This window comes from Coregonus lavaretus (assembly GCF_964263955.1).
Source record: "Coregonus lavaretus genome assembly, chromosome: 20".
Lineage (NCBI taxonomy): Eukaryota > Metazoa > Chordata > Actinopteri > Salmoniformes > Salmonidae > Coregonus > Coregonus lavaretus.
The window spans coordinates 48,584,160-48,603,848 of NC_140007.1; the positions used below are offsets into that span (position 1 = coordinate 48,584,160).

Below are 19,689 nucleotides of genomic sequence, written 5' to 3' on the forward strand. Positions count from 1 at the left end.
TATACGTTCCTCTCAAGTTCCTGGCTCTTTCCAGAACAGCTACCTTGTCCTTGGACCTCAGGAACTTGACCACTATCGGCCTGGGCCTGTCACCTGGGCCGGTGGTGGGTTTTCCAGTCCTGTTGGCGCGCTCCACCTCAATCTTCCTGTGGTCCATCTTCAATTTCTCAGAGATCATTTCCCTCACTTTGTCCTCAGACTCCGTCCAGGTCTCAGGTGGAGATTCTGCAATTCCGTACACAACCATGTTGTTACACCTTGATTGTCCCTCGAGATTTATCCGTCATTGTTATCATGGATTCACACACAGTATTGATGTCCTCTCTCAATGACTTACAGATTGCTGTAATCTTGCCATTCTCCTGTTTCACCTCATCGAGCTGACCCTGGGAGAACTGCAAACTGTTCTTCAGTTCCTGGACCTCTCTGGTCAGGTCGTCCATTCTTTTATTAGTCGAATCCACCAGTATTTGGACAAAACACTTGAAGCTATTTTCTTGTTGTTGTAACAACTGCTTGTAGAACTCTTTTTGTTTGTTTAAAAGATCCTTCACGTGTGATAGAGAGACACCACTGTCCTCGACAACGGTTCCAGACAGGGTAGGTCACAGGGAAGATGGAAAACAACAAACAGCAGGGATCTAGACATCCACAAACCCGGGACAATCCGCGGTCCCAGCCACAATGGCTAACAGCGTCGCGGGCTGCGTTCAAGCCCTCAACTAGAAAACCCTGCTAGCTTGATATGCTGCTAGCTAGCAGCTAGGCTAGCTGCTACGCCAAATAGCTCCTCAGACCCGTCCTTGGTCGGCAGGATCACTGGACAGAGACTAGCAATCCCAGCAACTGATGCCAACTGTGTCGCGGGATCCAAACTAAAAAGATAGCTAGCTACTAAGAACTTCCCAATACACTTTCAAAACAACAAGCTTTTCAAAACCACAAATCCGAGTTCTTCCTCATTTCCGCGTTCAACAGGAAGTGACGTCTGTTGGTACATCTGAGAGAGGGGGGGGGGGACCTCATCATGGGCACAGCGGAAAATACGGAGCGTAGGCGTTGGTAATTTTCTCTCTAGTTGGGCCGTGATTGGCTCAGTGTTATGTCACTCATGGTGACACTACGTCATCGCAGAATCTACTGGGAGAGCTAGGCAGTTCAAGCCCCCTCGGGTGCTGCTATAGATTTATATTAGAAGTGCCCGTCCAAGAAGGCTCAAGGTCATTGGCCACAGATAAAACGATGTCAAATCACGTTATACAGTGGGGGAAAAAAGTATTTAGTCAGCCACCAATTGTGCAAGTTCTCCCACTTAAAAAGATGAGAGAGGCCTGTAATTTTCATCATAGGTACACAAAATGAGAAAAGAAATCCAGAAAATCACATTGTAGGATTTTTAATGAATTTATTTGCTAATTATGGTGGAAAATAAGTATTTGGTCAATAACAAAAGTTTCTCAATACTTTGTTATATACCCTTTGTTGGCAATGACACAGGTCAAACGTTTTCTGTAAGTCTTCACAAGGTTTTCACACACTGTTGCTGGTATTTTGGCCCATTCCTCCATGCAGATCTCCTCTAGAGCAGTGATGTTTTAGGGCTGTCTCTGGGCAACACGGACTTTCAACTCCCTCCAAAGATTTTCTATGGGGTTGAGATCTGGAGACTGGCTAGGCCACTCCAGGACCTTGAAATGCTTCTTACGAAGCCACTCCTTCGTTGCCCGGGCGGTGTGTTTGGGATCATTGTCATGCTGAAAGACCCAGCCACGTTTCATCTTCTATGCCCTTGCTGATGGAAGGAGGTTTTCACTCAAAATCTCACGATACATGGCCCCATTCATTCTTTCCTTTACACGGATCAGTCGTCCTGGTCCCTTTGCAGAAAAACAGCCCCAAAGCATGATGTTTCCACCCTCATGCTTCACAGTAGGTATGGTGTTCTTTGGATGCAACTCAGCATTCTTTGTCCTCCAAACACGACGAGTTGAGTTTTTACCAAAAAGTTCTATTTTGGTTTCATCTGACCATATGACATTCTCCCAATCCTCTTCTGGATCATCCAAATACACTCTAGCAATCTTCAGACGGGCCTGGACATGTACTGGCTTAAGCAGGGGGACACGTCTGGCACTGCAGGATTTGAGTCCCTGGCGGCGTAGTGTGTTACTGATGGTAGGCTTTGTTACTTTGGTCCCAGCTCTCTGCAGGTCATTCACTAGGTCCCCCTGTGTGGTTCTGGGATTTTTGCTCACCGTTCTTGTGATCATTTTGACCCCACGGGTGAGATCTTGCGTGGAGCCCCAGATCGAGGGAGATTATCAGTGGTCTTGTATGTCTTCCATTTCCTAATAATTGCTCCCACAGTTGATTTCTTCAAACCAAGCTGCTTACCTATTGCAGATTCAGTCTTCCCAGCCTGGTGCAGGTCTACAATTTTGTTTCTGGTGTCCTTTGACAGCTCTTTGGTCTTGGCCATAGTGGAGTTTGGAGTGTGACTGTTTGAGGTTGTGGACAGTTGTCTTTTATACTGATAGCAAGTTCAAACAGGTGCCATTAATACAGGTAACGAGTGGAGGACAGAGGAGCCTCTTAAAGAAGAAGTTACAGGTCTGTGAGAGCCAGAAATCTTGCTTGTTTGTAGGTGACCAAATACTTATTTTCCACCATAATTTGCAAATAAATTCATTAAAAATCCTACAATGTGATTTTCTGGAGGGAAAAAAATCTCATTTTGTCTGTCATAGTTGACATGTACCTATGATGAAAATTACAGGCCTCTCTCATCTTTTTAAGTGGGAGAACTTGCACAATTGGTGGCTGACTAAATACTTTTTTTCCCCTCTGTATGTGCCAGCACAGAGTGATATATGATCTGTGCCAGCAATGAGTGATATGCTTCAGTAAAATTGGCTTCTTAGCGTTCATAGCAATGGTTATCAACTGTACCGCAGAAATGGAAAGCAAATCACAGAAAATAGATGTTGTGGTGGCAGCTGCAGAGAAGTATTTGGGTATACGAGATTTGACTTCAGAAGAGTTACAGGGTGTGTTGAGGGGCGGTGTCCCGTCCTCCCAGGCCGTTGTCATGGTGCAGGAGCAGATAGGGTCAAAGTAGTGGAATGGGGTAGTGGGTTTTTAATGGGGGTAGGGTTAGTTGGTAGGGTAAAATATATTTTTATTGTATTTTTTCCCGTTTCGTATCACAAAGTGTAATGGATTTATACAATAGTTCAGTTGGGGGCGGTAATGCAACATATTGGAATGCGAACTGCCGTTAACCTCCACCGATGGGCAATCAGGGGTTCCCCAGGTAGCGAAGGGAATGGTGTCCCTTGCGAGGGCCAGAACGAGATGTATGTCAGGGGAAGTACAATATTATCATCAGGAGACGTATACTTGGAATACAAAGGAGGAATGGAGGGAAAAAGAGAGGCAGAGGAGGTCTAAGGGAGAGAGAGGGAGGAAGAGGGGGAGCTTGAATCGGTTAAAAATGGCGGGAAAAAGGGAGAAGGTTTGTTAAAGAAGAACGGTAGAACGTGTTAGCAGAGTGAGCTGAAGACAGGAGGAGAAACGGAAGAGAATGAGGACTAATTATCGGAGGTGGTAGGTGTGGTGAAGTTCTCGGAGCCCGAGGCTCGCACCGAGGGTCAGGATAAAGATGAGTCTATGACGGTAGGAGTGACATTTTTGGAAATGTTTGGAAAAAGTGGAACCTTGTCTTTTGGCTGATCCATTTGTGGTTTCAGGGTGGGTGAAAACAGGAATGTGTAGCATTGGGGAAATAAGTGGTGTTAATTGTAGGGGTGCCCATGGGGCTGGGGATCAGAAATGTCCCGTGCGAGAGAGGCAGGTTGAGGTTTCCAGGGTTAGAGTAGTGCAGAAGTTGTCATATGCTGAGGCAGTGAAGAAAGTAGAGGAAGATGGGTCAAGGGGGAGGGATCCTGAGAGGAGTGGTGTGAGTAGTAGATATGTACCAGTACAGAGGGATAGGACAACAAGTGATATGCTTCAGTAAGATTGGATTTTTTGCGCTGATAGCAATGGTTATCAACTGTACTGTGGCAGCTGCAGAGAAGTATTTGGTCGTACGAAACTTGACATCAGAAGAGTTACAGGGTGTGTTGAGTGTTGGTGTCCGGTCCTTTCAGGCTGTTGGCCTGAGGTAGGACTAGATAGATTTAAATAGTGGAGTAGGGTAGTGGGTTTTAATGAGTGTAGGGTTAGATGGTAGGGTATTTGTAGATTTATTTCCTTCTTTTTCTTTAGCGTAAGGGAGTTATACTCCAGTCTAGTAGGGGGCGGTAATGCAACATTTATTGGATGCCAACCGCCGTTAAACCTCATCGAAGAAGTTCAACTCCACCGAAGAAGAAGAACAGAAAACTGACGGGCCCCGAGCGTCAACTGCGTCATAACAAGTTTATTTTTCTCGCGTCTACGCGGAGCAATGCTGGTAAAATAAGCGAATAAATTGCGTGGCTCTTTTGTAGGAAAGGAATTAGAGGAATTGTAATGATCTTCCATATGCTAAGTAGACTAAAGATGTAGTTAAAAATGTATTGGGCTGTAAGCTAAGGTTTATCAGTCAAATAGGTTACATATTTGAAAACAATCGCAGCCTACCTGTGTTGATTGCGATCATAGGTACATAGCCTAGGCAGGCTACGGCTGGAAAAGTCGAGGACTCTGATTTCAAGTGAATACTGTTTATGTAGAAGAACGAGACTTGGTTGTTTATAAACGACTCGGGTTTATTAGATACAACACCCTCATGAGCTAGCAAAGTAACAATACTTTAGCACACCAACGGTGTAGCCATAGCTAGTACACGCCGGTAGTGTCCATCGCCCCGCATGTCAGGCACTGTTTTCCCGCTAGCTAGAAAAGAGGACTCCGGTAAACAGCAGGTGGGGGTGAAAAAACGAAATACTTTTATTTCCCTTTTGACCCACAGTCAAAAGTGTCACACAAGCATGAAGATGTCGTGCTTGATGGGGGACGTTCATGCAGGAAGCAATGGGATACTCGGGGGGGGGGGGGGGGGGGGGTCATGCAGGAACCAATGGAATGCTCGAGGGGGGGTCATGCAGGAACCAATGGGATGCTCGAGGGGGGGTGGGTCATGCAGGAACCAATGGGATGCTCGAGGGGGGGTCATGCAGGAACCAATGGGATACTCGAGGGGGGGTCATGCAGGAACATAACTGTATTATTAGATAGTTGCAGAGGGAGGTGTTTAGTCCCAGGATCCAGTTGCAGAGGGAGGTGTTTAGTCCCAGGATCCAGTTGCAGAGGGAGGTGTTTAGTCCCAGGATCCTTAGCTTAGTGATGATCTTTGTGGGCACTATGGTGTTGAACGCTGAGCTGTAGTCAATGAACAGCATTCTCACATAGGTGTTCCTTTTGTCCAGGTGGGAAAGGGCAGTGTGGAGCGCAATAGAGATTGCATAATCTGTGGATCGGTTGGAGTGGGTATAGGGTTTCCGGGATGATGGTGTTGATATGAGCCAAGACCAGCCTTTCAAAGCACTTCATGGCTACCGACGTGAGTGCAATGGGGCGGTTGTCATTTAGGCAAGTTACCTTCGCTTTCTTGGGCACAGGGACTATGTTGGTCTGCTTGAAACATGTACAGTTGAAGTCGGAAGTTTACATACACTTAGAGTCATTAAAACTAATTTTTTCAACCACTCCACAAATTTCTTTTTAACAAACTATAGTTTTGGCAAGTCGGTTAGGACATCTACTTTGAGCATGACAAGTAATTTTTCCAACAATTGTTTACAGACAGATTATTTCACTTATAATTCACTGTATCACAATTCCAGTGGGTCAGAAGTTTACATACACTAAGTTGACTGTGCCTTTAAACAGGTTGGAAAATTCCAGAAAATGATGTCATGGCTTTAGAAGCTTTTGATAGGCTAATTGACATCATTTGAGTCAATTGAAGGTGTACCTGTGGATGTATTTCAAGGCCTACCTTCAAACTCAGTGCTTCTTTGCTTGACATCATGGGAAAATCAAAAGAAATCAGCCAAGACCTCAGAAAAATAACTGTAGACCTCCACAAGTCTGGTTCATCCTTGGGAGCAATTTCCAAACACCTGAAGGTACCACGTTCATCTGTACAAACAATAGTATGCGAGTATAAACACCATGGGACCACGCATCCGTCATACTGCTCAGGAAGGAGGCACGTTCTGTCTCTTAGAGATGAACGTACTTTGGTGCGAAAAGTGCAAATCAATCCCAGAACAACAGCAAAGGACCTTGTGAAGATGCTGGAGGAAACAGGTACAAAAGTATCTATATCCACAGTAAAAACGAATCCTATATCGACATAACCTGAAAGGCCGCTCAGTAAGGAAGAAGCCACTTCTCCAAAACCGCCATAAAAAGGCCAGACTACGGTTTGCAACTGCACATGGGGACAAAGATTGTACTTTTTGGAGAAATGTCCTCTGGTCTGATGAAACAAAAATAGAACTGTTTGGCCATAATGACCATCGTTATGTTTGGAGGAAAAGGGGGGTCGCTTGCAAGCCGAAGAACAGCAACATCTCAAGACATCAGTCAGGAAGTTAAAGCTTGGTCGCAATGGGTCTTCCAAATGGACAATGACCCCAAGCATACTTCCAAAGTTGTGGCAAAATGGCTTAAGGACAACAAAGTCAAGGTATTGGAGTGGCCATCACAAAGCCCTGACCTCAATCCTAGAGTAAATGTGTGGGCAGAACTGAAAAAGCGTGTGCGAGCAAGGAGGCCTACAAACCTGACTCTGTTACACCAGCTCTGTCAGGAGAATGGGCCAAAATTCACCCAACTTATTGTGGGAAGCTTGTGGAAGGCTACCCGAAATGTTTGACCCAAGTTAAACAATTTAAAGGCAATGCTACCAAATACTAATTGAGTGTATGTAAACTTCTGATACACTGGGAATGTGATGAAAGAAATAAAAGCTGAAATAAATAATTCTCTCTACTATTATTCTGACATTTCACATTCTTAAAATAAAGTGGTGATCCTAACTGAGCTAAGACAGGGAATTTTTACTAGGATTAAATGTCAGGAATTGTGAAACTGAGTTTAAATGTATTCGGCTAAGGTGTATGTAAACTTCCGACTTCAACTGTAGGTATTACAGACTCGGTCAAGGAGATGTTGAAAATGTCAGTGAAGACACTTGCCAGTTGGTCAGCGCATGCTCTAAGTACGTGTCCTGGTAATCCATCTGGCCCTGCGGCCTTGTGAATGTTGACCTGTTTAAAGGTCTTGCTCACATCCGCTACGGAGAGCGTGATCACACAGTCGTCCGGAACAGCTGGTGCTCTCATGCATGCTTCAGTGTTGCTTGCCTCGAAGCGAGCATAAAAGGCATTTAGCCAATCTGGTATGCTTGTGTCACTGGGCAGCTCGCGGCTGGGTTTCGCTTTGTAGTCCGTAATAGTTTGCAAGGCCTGCCACAGCTGACAAGTGTCAGAGCTGGTGTAGTAGGATTCAATCTTAGTCCTGTATTGACGCTTTGCCTGTTTGACGGTTCGTCTGAGGGCATAGCGGGGTTTGTTATAAGCGTCCAGATTAGTCTTCCTCTCCATTAAGGTGTTTTTGTTTGACCAATGCAAACGTGACCAAAACAGAAACCAACTTCGCAACAATTTATGTAGGTCTATACAGTGGAGATTTACAAACAAATGAATGTGATATGAGGCTCACTCACCAATTGAGTGTACACATTTTCAGTTTGAGTGAGTGATATGTTGGTTGGAGACATGTTTATTTCGACATTATAAACACACTTATGTTGCATTGAGCCTTGCTGTTGGAAAACCACATCAGTGTCCGACTTTCGGCTGTCGCAGATGTACCTCCCTGACCTCACTCCTCGACTTTCGTCTACACTCGGTTGTTTTCGCCCAATGTCTCAACTAAATTCCAGTCTTTCTTGTGCCTACATGTCCCATCAGGCAGTCATTGCGTCAGGCCTTGCGTAAGGACACTGGGCCAGCCCAATGTTTGCCAAAGGTAGGGGTGGTCAAATATTTTCTACCTACAATATCCCATTTGAATGTTCATAGCCGAGTAAAAGATATCGTTTAATTTGTCAGTGTTCTAATCAATGTATTTCGATTAGTTTAATTCAATTTACTATCTTAGATAAATACTGTTTTTATTCAAGCAGTCCACGTTTTGGGGATGGCCATTCTCTTTACACGTGTTGCTGTTCAGCTGAAGAAATACACGCTGCAAGTTTGAGGGAGGCTAAGCGGTGCTGGGAACAGCCCCTAATCAGCAAGCTTGAGGGAGGCTAAGCGGTGCTGGGAATAGCCCCTAACGTCTATGGGAATAGCCGGCCAGGCAACCGTCCAGCAGTGCGAAAACTCACTCAGATCCCGCAACTTTGACAGACATTGTCTGTTTTTTGATCGTTGAGATTAGTCGTCACGTTTGTTGTTAGACTTTTTTTACCTAGACCACAAGGTTTATTTGTTTTTTTGATACTACGGATCAGGCCCGAATAATATCGGATGTGGTGAGTTCTGCATACTTGGCTATATCGCTAATGCTAGCTAGCTAACTTGGTGATTCAGTCAGTGGTGCTGAAAATGTCGTTGGAATTCGATTTGGCTCCCAGTTGGTTTAGTTAGCTTGAGGTAGCTACTTGCTAACAACTACACAAGTCAGTGTATCAACGTTAACTGTTCAATTAACGTTAGTTAGTTACTTAGCTAAAATAACCACTGTAAATGTAAATTTCAGCGATGGCGACAGTCATTTTACCCTGTTTAAGTTATGTAGCGAGCTGGCTAACGTCTGAAGGAGTTGATAGCTAGCTAACGTCAGCTACCTCGCCAATTTATTATAACTAACGTCGTTAGCAAACCACTGGCTAGCCAACGTTATTAATCTCCCAACTACGTGACTGTTGGCTAGATTAGCTAGCTAGCACTTTCACGTTGCTAGCTTGAGTCCACTGCCAGCCAGTTAGCGAACGGATTCAGCTAACTAGCTAAGAAGATTGAAATTGGTTAACTCGTGCTACGTCGTCGGCTTTGTTAGAACATGAAGCCAGGGGCAGCTCTAGCTAGTTAGCTACCCATGTCGTTAATTTACCGTTAGCTGACCAACTCGCGTTGCAACGTTATAGGAACATTCACAAGTCGCGTTTGCAATGAGAATGTTTAACGCGTGTAGAGGAGAAGGTTTGGTGATTAGTTTCACTAACGTAACGGATACCATTTGCATTTTCCTGCTGCGACAGAGATCCGAACCCCTTTCCCCGGCCTCTTTCCCCCTCTACACCCGAGAAGAAGCGGCCCACTTGGGCCTTTGTCATTTGCCAACCACCCCCTCCCCCAACATTCAATCGCCTCAATTATCCTAAAAATGCTCAACTCTTAACCCTAAAATATGTCCGAGTAAGTTACTTTCATATCATTCACTTGGCTTGTGAGCCATCTATCCTAGCCAGCTATTGTTTGCAATAGCATGTAGAAAAACATTCGACCATATAGCAGGTAGCTTAGTGGTTAAGAGCGTTGTGCCAGTAACCGAAAGGTCGCTGGTTCTAATCCCCGAGCCGACTAGGTGAAAAATCTGTCGATGTGCCCTTGAGCAAGGCACTTAACCCTAATTGCTCCTGTAAGTCGCTCTGGATAAGAGCGTCTGCTAAAATGACTAAAATGTAAACCAAGTACGATAGCTCCGCTCCTTTCGACCCAGTGATGTGGTCTTTCACAAGTATGCACATCCCTGCACCCATACAAGTGACAGTTAGTCTTAACGGTACTTCCTTACTCTTGCATCGTATCAGTTAACTTTCAGCTCTTCATCTATCCCACATGTCGCTTCTCTTTTGCGTTGTCTCTAGAATTCTGCATATTTGTGATGGAGTTCGCGAACGAGTCGTTCTTTTTAAACGACTCTTTTTACTGACGAGAGTCATGATGTCATGATTCGTTTTTCTGAGTGACACGTTAATTTTAGTCGTTCGTTTGACCTGCTAGTGCTGGCCGCAAGGAGTCAGTCCTACAGCAGGATTAATACTCTTTCCTCCGGCTCAGCCTCGCCAGTTCAACTTCATCGTTCGCGGGTAGGGGGTACTGCGTGCTCTGGGCATTAATTAAATATTAATGGGAAAAAAAATATCCCATTTGAATGTTCATAACGGAGTAAAAATACTGTTTAATTTGTGTGTTCTACTCAATATATTTCGATTAGTTTCATTCAATTTACTAGCTTAGATATATACTTTTTTTTCTTCAAGCAGTCCATGTTTTGGGGATGGGCGATCGTTCATTCTATGTGCACTAGTTGTTTTGCGTGCTCTGGACAATAAATGAGTCGAAAGATTCGTTCTTTTGACTGAACGAGTCGAAAATAGGCTCTTTTTTTTGCAGTTTGTAAATGGTCGTTTTAAATTGAAGAGGTAATAGGTGTAGGCGTACCAAAAGAAATGTAGGAGCACAGCGAAAAATATTTGAGGTAATAAAGCTAGAATCCTTTAATTTTTCGAGGCGCACTGCAGCGCCTAAATATAAATGTAAGGTAGCGCAACAAAATATTTAGGCGCAGATACGAGTAAATGGTAGCACTAAAGCCCTGTTGCCACTCGCATCTTTACAAATGTATGAAATGGTCTACATCCTCCCAACTAGTATTATTACATCTCCAACACCGATGTGAGTTTACTATGACCATATGTCCAGAGTAAGATGCATGAATGAAATCCCTTCCCAAGTGAAATGGGGACTCTTTCCTCCAGTTCATTCATTATACAGTATTTTGGGAACGACATAGCCACGCCTCTTCCCTGACAGGTGGGCGGGATCTAGACAGATTTGAGGCTGCCCTAGCCAATGAGGGACGGAGTGGGAGACGGAGCGTGCTGCGCACTGACGTATAATAAGAATGAACGGGTGCGGAGTCCACCCTTTCCTGTTGCACCGGTTTCCACTAGTTACCACATCCACAAAATCAGCTACATCGCAAAAATGAATAAAAACAAAAATGTGCTTTTTTTGGTTTTAATTTAAGGTTAGCAGTGTGGTTATTTCTTCCCTTTTTTATATATTAAAATCTGATTTTTAAAAACAGAAAGGGACGAAATGGGCGGGGTGTATGACTTTGTGGCTGTGGTAACTAGTGACGACCCTCCGCCCTGCCATTTTGGTTTTGTTCCCGTCTTGCCGTCACAAAGCCAGCAACGCGATTACACAGGACTCATCCAGTGACTCGACATTATAGTCCGAAGCCTTTTTACAATCATCGAACTACAATCATCGTTGTTATTGACGTTGACCCGCACGAGAGGAGCGGTTTGCATTGAGAAGGGACAGAGAAGGATTATTGGTAAGGCAGGCAAATCAATGGGCACGAGTGCTAGCTAGTTCTCCTAGCTACAGTAGCCACTCGCATATGTAGCTACAGACGGTTATTTCAGGTCTATTTATTTTTATGCCAGGTGCTTAGTCATTGCCCTCGGAGTTTCTGATGTTTGCTAGCTAACGTTTCGGCTGAGAGTCTTTTAAAAATAAGAATCTAACGTTAGCACCACAGCCACAACTTCAGTTCCGCACTATGAGTGCTAGGCCGCAGTCCAGCGACTGAAACGCTGTTCTCCGGTCACGGACAGGGAGGCAGTCTGGTGCTAGACCGTTAGTTATTAATGTTCCGACCGTGTCCCATCGTGAGCGGCTTGCCAAATCACTTATGTGATTAGCGGCACACGGCCTAAGTGACTTAGCTTTGGCCTGTTGCCGATATTTGACGTCCTTGTTGTCTAGCTAGCTTGTTTGTTAACCAAAACGACAAAAGTTGACATATTATCTAGCTCGCTAGACAGGTTCGTTGGTCAAGCGTTGACTTTCTTGTTAGCCAGTGAATATTCACTCGAAATAACATAGTGAAATATGTTGTTATAGCCAACAAGGCAGATGTTATGACTGAGTTTTAGTCTTTGCTGTATCATTGTGCTATTTTCATTTTCGCTTTAGCTTGATGGGCATTGATTTAGCTACTTGTGTCCACATTTGACGATTGAATCTCTCTTGACTCAATTTGTCGAATTTAATAGTTTCCATTCTAGAAGATCAGTCGTTGTTTGTGTGATCATATTCGCCATGTGCTAAGTACAGTGTTAGGTAGGCAGGCAGCCGCAGTGGGTGCTGAATTTCTGCCTCTCTTGTTGGCTGGTTGTCATGAATCTAGAAGTTACGGCCTGCTGCCGCTGTCCAGGAATGAGTGGTGTCTCAGCTTGGTAGCTATTTACCGGTAGATTCGTCCATCGTTTTTAGACCTAGTTTTTGTATGCGCTCCAACCAGTTTTGGAATGATGTGTAGCTATGACATTTTTATTAGCTCTCTACTTTCAGTAATAATGGAGGGTGATTTGCTTTGTAAACAAACTTTGACAATTCTCTTTAGCTTTCGTTTCCCGGTGTGATGGCTACACTGTCATCAATAACCTGACATGCTAGAGTTAAATAGAGTTTTCTGTCTGTATCCTATTGTTAGGTGGTGCTTTGGGGACAGCCCCCCAACCAAAAGGCATTGTGAAGTGTTGCACCCCTATAGCTCACTGCAGTAAAATGTTAATGAATCAGCGTTTTTTTATAGTGTTGAGGTAGAGATTGGGTGGGGCCTTACAGATGATAAACAATACTGGAGAAGTCAGGGCAGCCCTTTCCTATAGTAAACAATACCGTAACACAAACGACATGCCTTGCGCGATGAGTAGGATTCGATGACGTTTAGTAGATAATAATAAATAATATGATGGGTGGAGTGAGGGATGGATGGATAGATGGGTGGAGTGAGTGATGGGGGGTGGAGTGAGTGATGGGGGGTGGAGTGAGTGATTAGCCAGACAGGCTCATTGCACAAAAATGATTAATCCACTAAATCTTCATTTACACAACATCAAGTAATTTCAGTGTTATGAAAAAATCTTAGCTAGGTTGTGTCAATGGAGCTGTCCAGTGCTGAAGCATGTTTAGTGTACAGACTCTGGTTAGGACCACTGTTATGTCATCTGTTTTACCAGGGCAGCTGGTGTGACACTGGGTGTGTCGTGTACTCAGATGGGTGTGTCGTGTACTCAGATGGGTGTGTCGTGTACTCAGATGTGTGTGTCGTGTACTCAGATGTGTGTCGTTTCAGATGTCCAGCTGTGTGTGTGTCGAATACTCAGCTGTGTGTGTCGTTTCAGATGTCCAGCTCGCCGCTGTCCAAGAAGCGTCGCGTGTCAGACTCCGAGACGAAGACGGGATCCCATTGCTCCTCCTCTAACTCTGTCAGAACTGAACTGTCTCACACACCCGCCAACGTACGTACACACACACACTCTGCTCCGCTAACTCTTTCAGAACTGAACTGTCTCACAGACAGACAAGCAGACAGACAGTCATTGATGTGTGTATGTGACTGGTTTTCACTTGTGTTTTGTTCTCTCCAGGGCATGGCTAAGAATGGCAATGATGCTGAGATCGATGAAGGCCTGTACTCCAGACAGCTGTAAGTACCATATCAATACCCCATGAAGGTCTGTACTCCAGACAGCTGTAAATACCATATCAATACCCCATGAAGGCCTGTACTCCAGACAGCTGTAAGTACCATATCAATACCCCATGAAGGTCTGTACTCCAGACAGCTGTAAGTACCATATCAATACCCCATGAAGGTCTGTACTCCAGACAGCTGTAAGTACCATATCAATACCCCATGAAGGTCTGTACTCCAGACAGCTGTAAGTACCATATCTATACCCCATGAAGGCCTGTACTCCAGACAGCTGTAAGTACCATATCAATACCCCATGAAGGTCTGTACTCCAGACAGCTGTAAGTACCATATCTATACCCCATGAAGGCCTGTACTCCAGACAGCTGTAAGTACCATATCTATACCCCATGAAGGCCTGTACTCCAGACAGCTGTAAGTACCATATCTATACCCCATGAAGGCCTGTACTCCAGACAGCTGTAAGTACCATATCTATTCCCCAATAACACACACCCAACTTGGGGTACTGGAACCCATGGGGGTACTTGGGAAGACTCGTGAGAACATCCGGTAGGCCTTATGACAGGGTTGGATACTGCGACCAAAATAGTCGCACCAATTTTCAAGGCTTAAGGCAACTGCCTTAAAATAAAATACAAATAAAAAAAGTAATCATTTATTCAAACCGTAATGTGCCATTGACCAAATCATCATGATTTATTCAAACAGTGATGTGCCATTGACCAAAAATAAACCAACTTTCTGAAGAGGAAACAACTGCAGGGGAGTGTGTGTGTAATTGCAATTACACTATGTCTAATTGCACTTAAAGGCACCATCATTTATGATTTAGATGCTATGAAGGGCATGCAGAGCGCCAGTGTCCTAGTCTCAGGCCTGAGAGGCCTGACGTAGTGTTATAAAGCTTGTATTCTCTCCTCCAAAGCTACGTGTTGGGCCGTGATGCTATGTAGCACATGCAGATATGTAGTCTTATAAAGCCTGCAGGGATTGTTCTGCCGTTGAAATCCTTGGGCGGGCCGCCTAAGCCCTTTTTTGGATCGCCTAAATCCAAACAGTGTAAAAATATTATTTTTTTCGGGACCGAAAAAATGCTTTCGATGTAATCTTAAATGACTAGAACCAGAGATAAAGTATGTAGAAAATACAGTGCATTCGGAAAGCGTTTTTCCACGTTTTGTTACGATACAGCTGTATTCTAAAATTGATTAAATATTTTTTGCCCCCTCGTCTGTCTACACCATACCCAATAATGACAAAGCGAAAACAGATTTTTAGACATTTTTGCAAATTTATTGGAACTTAAAAATAGTAATACCTTATTACATAAGTATTCAGACCCTTTGCTATGAGACTCGAAATTGAGCTCAGGTGCATCCTGTTTCCATTGATCATCCTTGAGATGTTTCTACAACTTGATTGGAGTCCACCTGTGGTAAATTCAATTGATTGGACATGATTTGGAAAGGCACACACCTGTCTATATAAAGGTCCCACGGTTGACAGTGCATGTCAGAGCAAAAACCAAGGCATGAGGTCGAAGAAATTGTCAGTAGAGCTCCGAGACAGGATTGTGTCAAGGCACAGATCTGGGGAAGGGTACCAAAAAAATGTCTGCAGCATTGAAGGTCCCCAAGAACACAGTGGCCTCCATCATTCTTAAATGGAAGAAGTTTGGAACCACCAAGACTCTTCCTAGAGCTGGCCGCCTGTCCAAACTGAGTAATCGGGGGAGAAGAGCCTTGGTCAGGGAGGTGACCAAGAACCCAATGGTCACTGTCAGAGCTCCAGAGTTCCTGTGTGGAGATGGGAGAACCTTCCAGAAGGACAACCATCTCTGCAGCACTCCACCAATCAGGCCTTTATGGTAGTGAGGAGTGGCTCCCAGCCAGATGGAAGCCACTCCTCAGTAAAAGGAATGGAGCGAAGTACAGAGAGATCCTTGATGAAAACCTGCTCAGGACCTCAGACTGGGGCGAAGATTTAACTTTCCAACAGGACAATGACCCTAAGCACACAGCCAAGACAACGCAGGAGTGGCTTCGGGACAAGTCTCTGAATGTCCTTGAGTGGCCCAGCCAGAGCCCGGACTTGAACCCGATCGAATATCTCTGGAGAGAACTGAAAATGGCTGTGCAGCGATGCTCCCCATCCAACCTGACAGAGCTTGAGAGGATCTGCAGAGAAGAATGGGAGAAACTCCCCAAATACAGGTGTGCCAAGCTTGTAGTGTCATACCCAAGAAGACTCGAGGCTATAATTTTTGGTAAAGGTGCTTCAACAAAGTACAGAGTAAAGGGTCTGAATACTTATGTAAATGTGAAATATCCTTTTTTTTTACATCAATCATTTTTAGAATAAGGCTGTAACTTAACAAAATATGGAAAAAGTCAAGGGGTCTGAACTTTCTGAATGCACTGTATGTTATAATGGCCCAAATCTTTTTTTAAATATGGTATCTTTGAAAACGAACAATCACCTAAATAAAAGCTAGACAGCCAGAGAATAAAAAATTCAGAAAACAATGAATTTAGCAGTATTTTGTTTTTAGGTTTTAACAATAACCCCTTGACTTTTTTCCAGATTTTGTTGTTAAAGCCTGAATTTAAAATGGATTAAATTGAAATGTCTGTGGCCTACACAAAATACCCCATAATGTCAAAGTGGAATGATGTAGAATACAAAAATAAAATAAAGTAATAAATGAAAAGCTGAAATGTCTTGAGTCAAAAAGTATTCAACCCCTTTGTTATGGCAAGCCTACCTTGGCCTAAAGTTCAGGAGTAAAAATCTGCTTAACAAGTCACATGTTGCATGGACTCACTGTGTGCAATAATAGTGTTTTAACATGATTTTTGAATGACTACATCATCTCTGTACCCCACGCATACAATTATCTGGAAGGTCCCTCGGTCGAGCAGTGAATTTCAAACACAGATTCAACCACAAAGATCAGGGAGGTTTTTCAATGCCTCGCAAAGAAGGGCACCTATTGGTAGATGGGTAAAGAAAAGCAGACATTGAATATCCCTTTGAGCATGGTGAAGTTATTAATTACACATTGGATGGTGTATCAATACACCCAGTCACTACAAAGATTCAGGCTTCCTTCCTAACGCAGTTGCCGGAGGGGAAGGAAACCACTCAGGGATTTCACCATGAGGCCAATGGTGGCTTTAAATCAGTTAGAGTTGAATGACTGTGGGGAAAAAACTGAGGATGGATCAACAACATTGTAGTTACTCCACAATACTAACCTAATTGACAGAGTGAAAAGATCGAAGCCTTTTCAGAATAAAAATATTCCAAAACATGCATCCTGTTTGCGATAAGGCACTAAAGTAAAACTGCAAAAGATGTGGCGAAGAAATTTAAATGTATGTCCTGAATACAAATCATTGTCTGGTTCAAATCCAACACAACACATTTACTGAGTACCACTCTTCATATTTTCAAGCATGGTGGCGGCTGCATCATGTTATGGGTATGCTTGTCATCGGCGAGGAGGGGGGGAAAACATATTTTTTTGATAAAGAAACGAAATCGAGCTAAGCACAGGCAAAATCCTGGAGGAAAACCTGGTTCGGTGTGCTTTTCAACAGACACTGGGAGACGAATTCATGTTTCCGCAGGACAATAACCTAAATCACAAGGCCAAATATACATTGGAGTTGTTTACCAATATGACGTTGCATGTTTCTGAGTGGCCTAGTTACAGTTTTGACTTAAATCGGCTGGAAAATCTATGGCAAGACTTGAAAATGGCTGTCTAGCAATGATCAACAACCAGCTTGAGAGCTTAAAGAATTTTAAAGAAGAAAGCTGGTAGAGACTTACCCAGAAAGACTCACAGCTGTAATCGCTGCCAAAGATGATTCTAACATGTATTGACTCATGGGGGTTGAATATTTATGTAATCAAGATATATTAGTGTATTTGTATTATTTTCTTGTGTGCAAATGCTCACATTTTTCTTCCCCTTTGACAGAGTATTTTGTGTAGATCGTTGACAAAAAATGTCAATGAGATCCATTTTAATCCCACCTTGTAACACAACAGAATGTGGAAAAAGTCAAGGGGTGTGAATACTTTCTGAAGGCACAGTAGAATGATACATGGCAAAATGTATAGAATTGCAGGAACTGTACTTTAAAATGCTAAATCTCTCTACACCACCAAGATAGGGGCCTCTAATTTTTTCCAAAAAATCTGGTATGCCGACTTTTGATCCAGGAAAAAATCCTGTCTTGTATTCTCCCCTCCATAGTTACGTTTTGGGCCATGATGCTATGAAGCGCATGCAGAGCTCCAGTGTCCTGGTCTCAGGGCTGAGGGGGCTGACGTAGTGTTATAAAGGTGCTATGTAGTCTTATAAAGCCTGTATTCTCTCCTCCGTAGCTACGTGTTGGGCCATGATGCTATGAAACGCATGCAGAGCGCCAATGTCCTGGTCTCAGGGCTGAGAGGGCTGGGCGTGGAAATCGCTAAGAATGTCATCCTGGGAGGAGTCAAGAGTGTTACCCTGCACGACCAGGGACAGGCTGAATGGAGAGACCTCTCTTCACAGGTACACTACGGGACCTCTCTGACCTCTCTCCTCTCTTTCTGCTTCCTCTCTCTCTCTCCTCTCTTTCTGCATCCTCTCCTCTCTTTCTGCATCCTCTCTCTCTCTTTCCTCTCGTTCTGCATCCTCTCTCCTCTCTTTCTGCATCCTCTCTCTCTCTCTCCTCTCTTTCTGCATCCTCTCTCTCTCTCTCCTCTCGTTCTGCATCCTCTCTCCTCTCTTTCTGCATCCTCTCTCCTCTCTTTCTGCATCCTCTCTCCTCTCGTTCTGCATCCTCTCTCTCTCTCCTCTCGTTCTGCATCCTCTCTCCTCTCTTTCTGCATCCTCTCTCTCTTTCTGCATCCTCTCTCTCCTCTCGTTCTGCATCCTCTCTCTCCTCTCGTTCTGCATCCTCTCTCTCTCTCTCCTCTCGTTCTGCATCCTCTCTCTCTCTCTCCTCTCTTTCTGCATCCTCTCTCTCTCTCTCCTCTCTTTCTGCATCCTCTCTCTCTCTCTCTCCTCTCTTTCTGCATCCTCTCTCTCTCTCTCTCCTCTCTTTCTGCATCCCCTCTCTCTCTCTCCTCTCTTTCTGCATCCTCTCTCTCTCTCTCCTCTCTTTCTGCATCCTCTCTCTCCTCTCGTTCTGCATCCTCTCTCTCTCTCCTCTCTTTCTGCATCCTCTCTCTCTCTCCTCTCTTTCTGCATCCTCTCTCTCTCTCCTCTCTTTCTGCATCCTCTCTCTCTCTCCTCTCTTTCTCCATCCTCTCTCTCCTCTCTTTCTGCATCCTCTCTCTCCTCTCTTTCTGCATTCTCTCTCCTCTCTTTCTGCATCCTCTCTCTCTCTCCTCTCTTTCTGCATCCTCTCTCTCTCCTCTCTTTCTGCATCCTCTCTCTCTCCTCTCGTTCTGCATCCTCTCTCTCTCTCTCCTCTCGTTCTGCATCCTCTCTCTCTCTCTCCTCTCTTTCTGCATCCTCTCTCTCTCCTCTCTTTCTGCATCCTCTCTCTCCTCTCTTTCTGCATCCTCTCTCTCCTCTCTTTCTGCATCCTCTCTCTCCTCTCTTTCTGCATCCTCTCTCTCTCTCCTCTCTTTCTGCATCCTCTCTCTCCTCTCTTTCTGCATCCTCTCTCTCCTCTTTCTGCATCCTCTCGTTCTGCATCCTCTCTCTCTCCTCTCTTTCTGCATCCTCCCTCTCTCTCCTCTCTTTCTGCATCCTCCCTCTCTCTCCTCTCTTTCTGCATCCTCTCTCTCTCTCCTCTCTTTCTGCATCCTCTCTCTCTCTCCTCTCTTTCTGCATCCTCTCTCTCTCTCCTCTCTTTCTGCATCCTCTCTCTCTCTCCTCTCTTTCTGCATCCTCTCTCTCTCTCCTCTCTTTCTGCATCCTCTCTCTCTCCTCTCTTTCTGCATCCTCTCTCTCTCTCTCCTCTCTTTCTGCATCCTCTCTCTCTCTCTCCTCTCTTTCTGCATCCTCTCTCTCTCTCTCCTCTCTTTCTGCATCCTCTCTCTCTCTCTCCTCTCTTTCTGCATCCTCTCTCTCTCTCTCCTCTCTTTCTGCATCCTCTCTCTCTCTCTCCTCTCTTTCTGCATCCTCTCTCTCTCTCTCCTCTCTTTCTGCAT

At 44.4% G+C, this 19,689-nt stretch overlaps 1 protein-coding gene across 2 annotated transcripts in view; it reads left to right on the top strand.

Moving 5' to 3' along the window:
- The first annotated feature begins 8,261 nt into the window (after window positions 1–8,261).
- The window catches only part of uba1 (ubiquitin-like modifier activating enzyme 1), an 84,345-nt gene continuing 72,917 nt past the window's right edge, over window positions 8,262–19,689 (top strand). Inside the window, exons 1-4 of one of the 2 annotated variants that reach the window (XM_084184251.1) lie at window positions 8,262–8,536; window positions 13,214–13,330; window positions 13,460–13,518; window positions 17,929–18,097. In XM_084184251.1, coding sequence (XP_084040377.1) covers window positions 13,214–13,330; window positions 13,460–13,518; window positions 17,929–18,097 — 345 coding nt within the window. In that variant the 5' untranslated portion in view covers window positions 8,262–8,536. Of the gene's footprint in view, window positions 8,537–11,204; window positions 11,356–13,213; window positions 13,331–13,459; window positions 13,519–17,928; window positions 18,098–19,689 lie in introns of those variants that run through there. The other variant, XM_084184252.1, reaches the window with a different exon arrangement.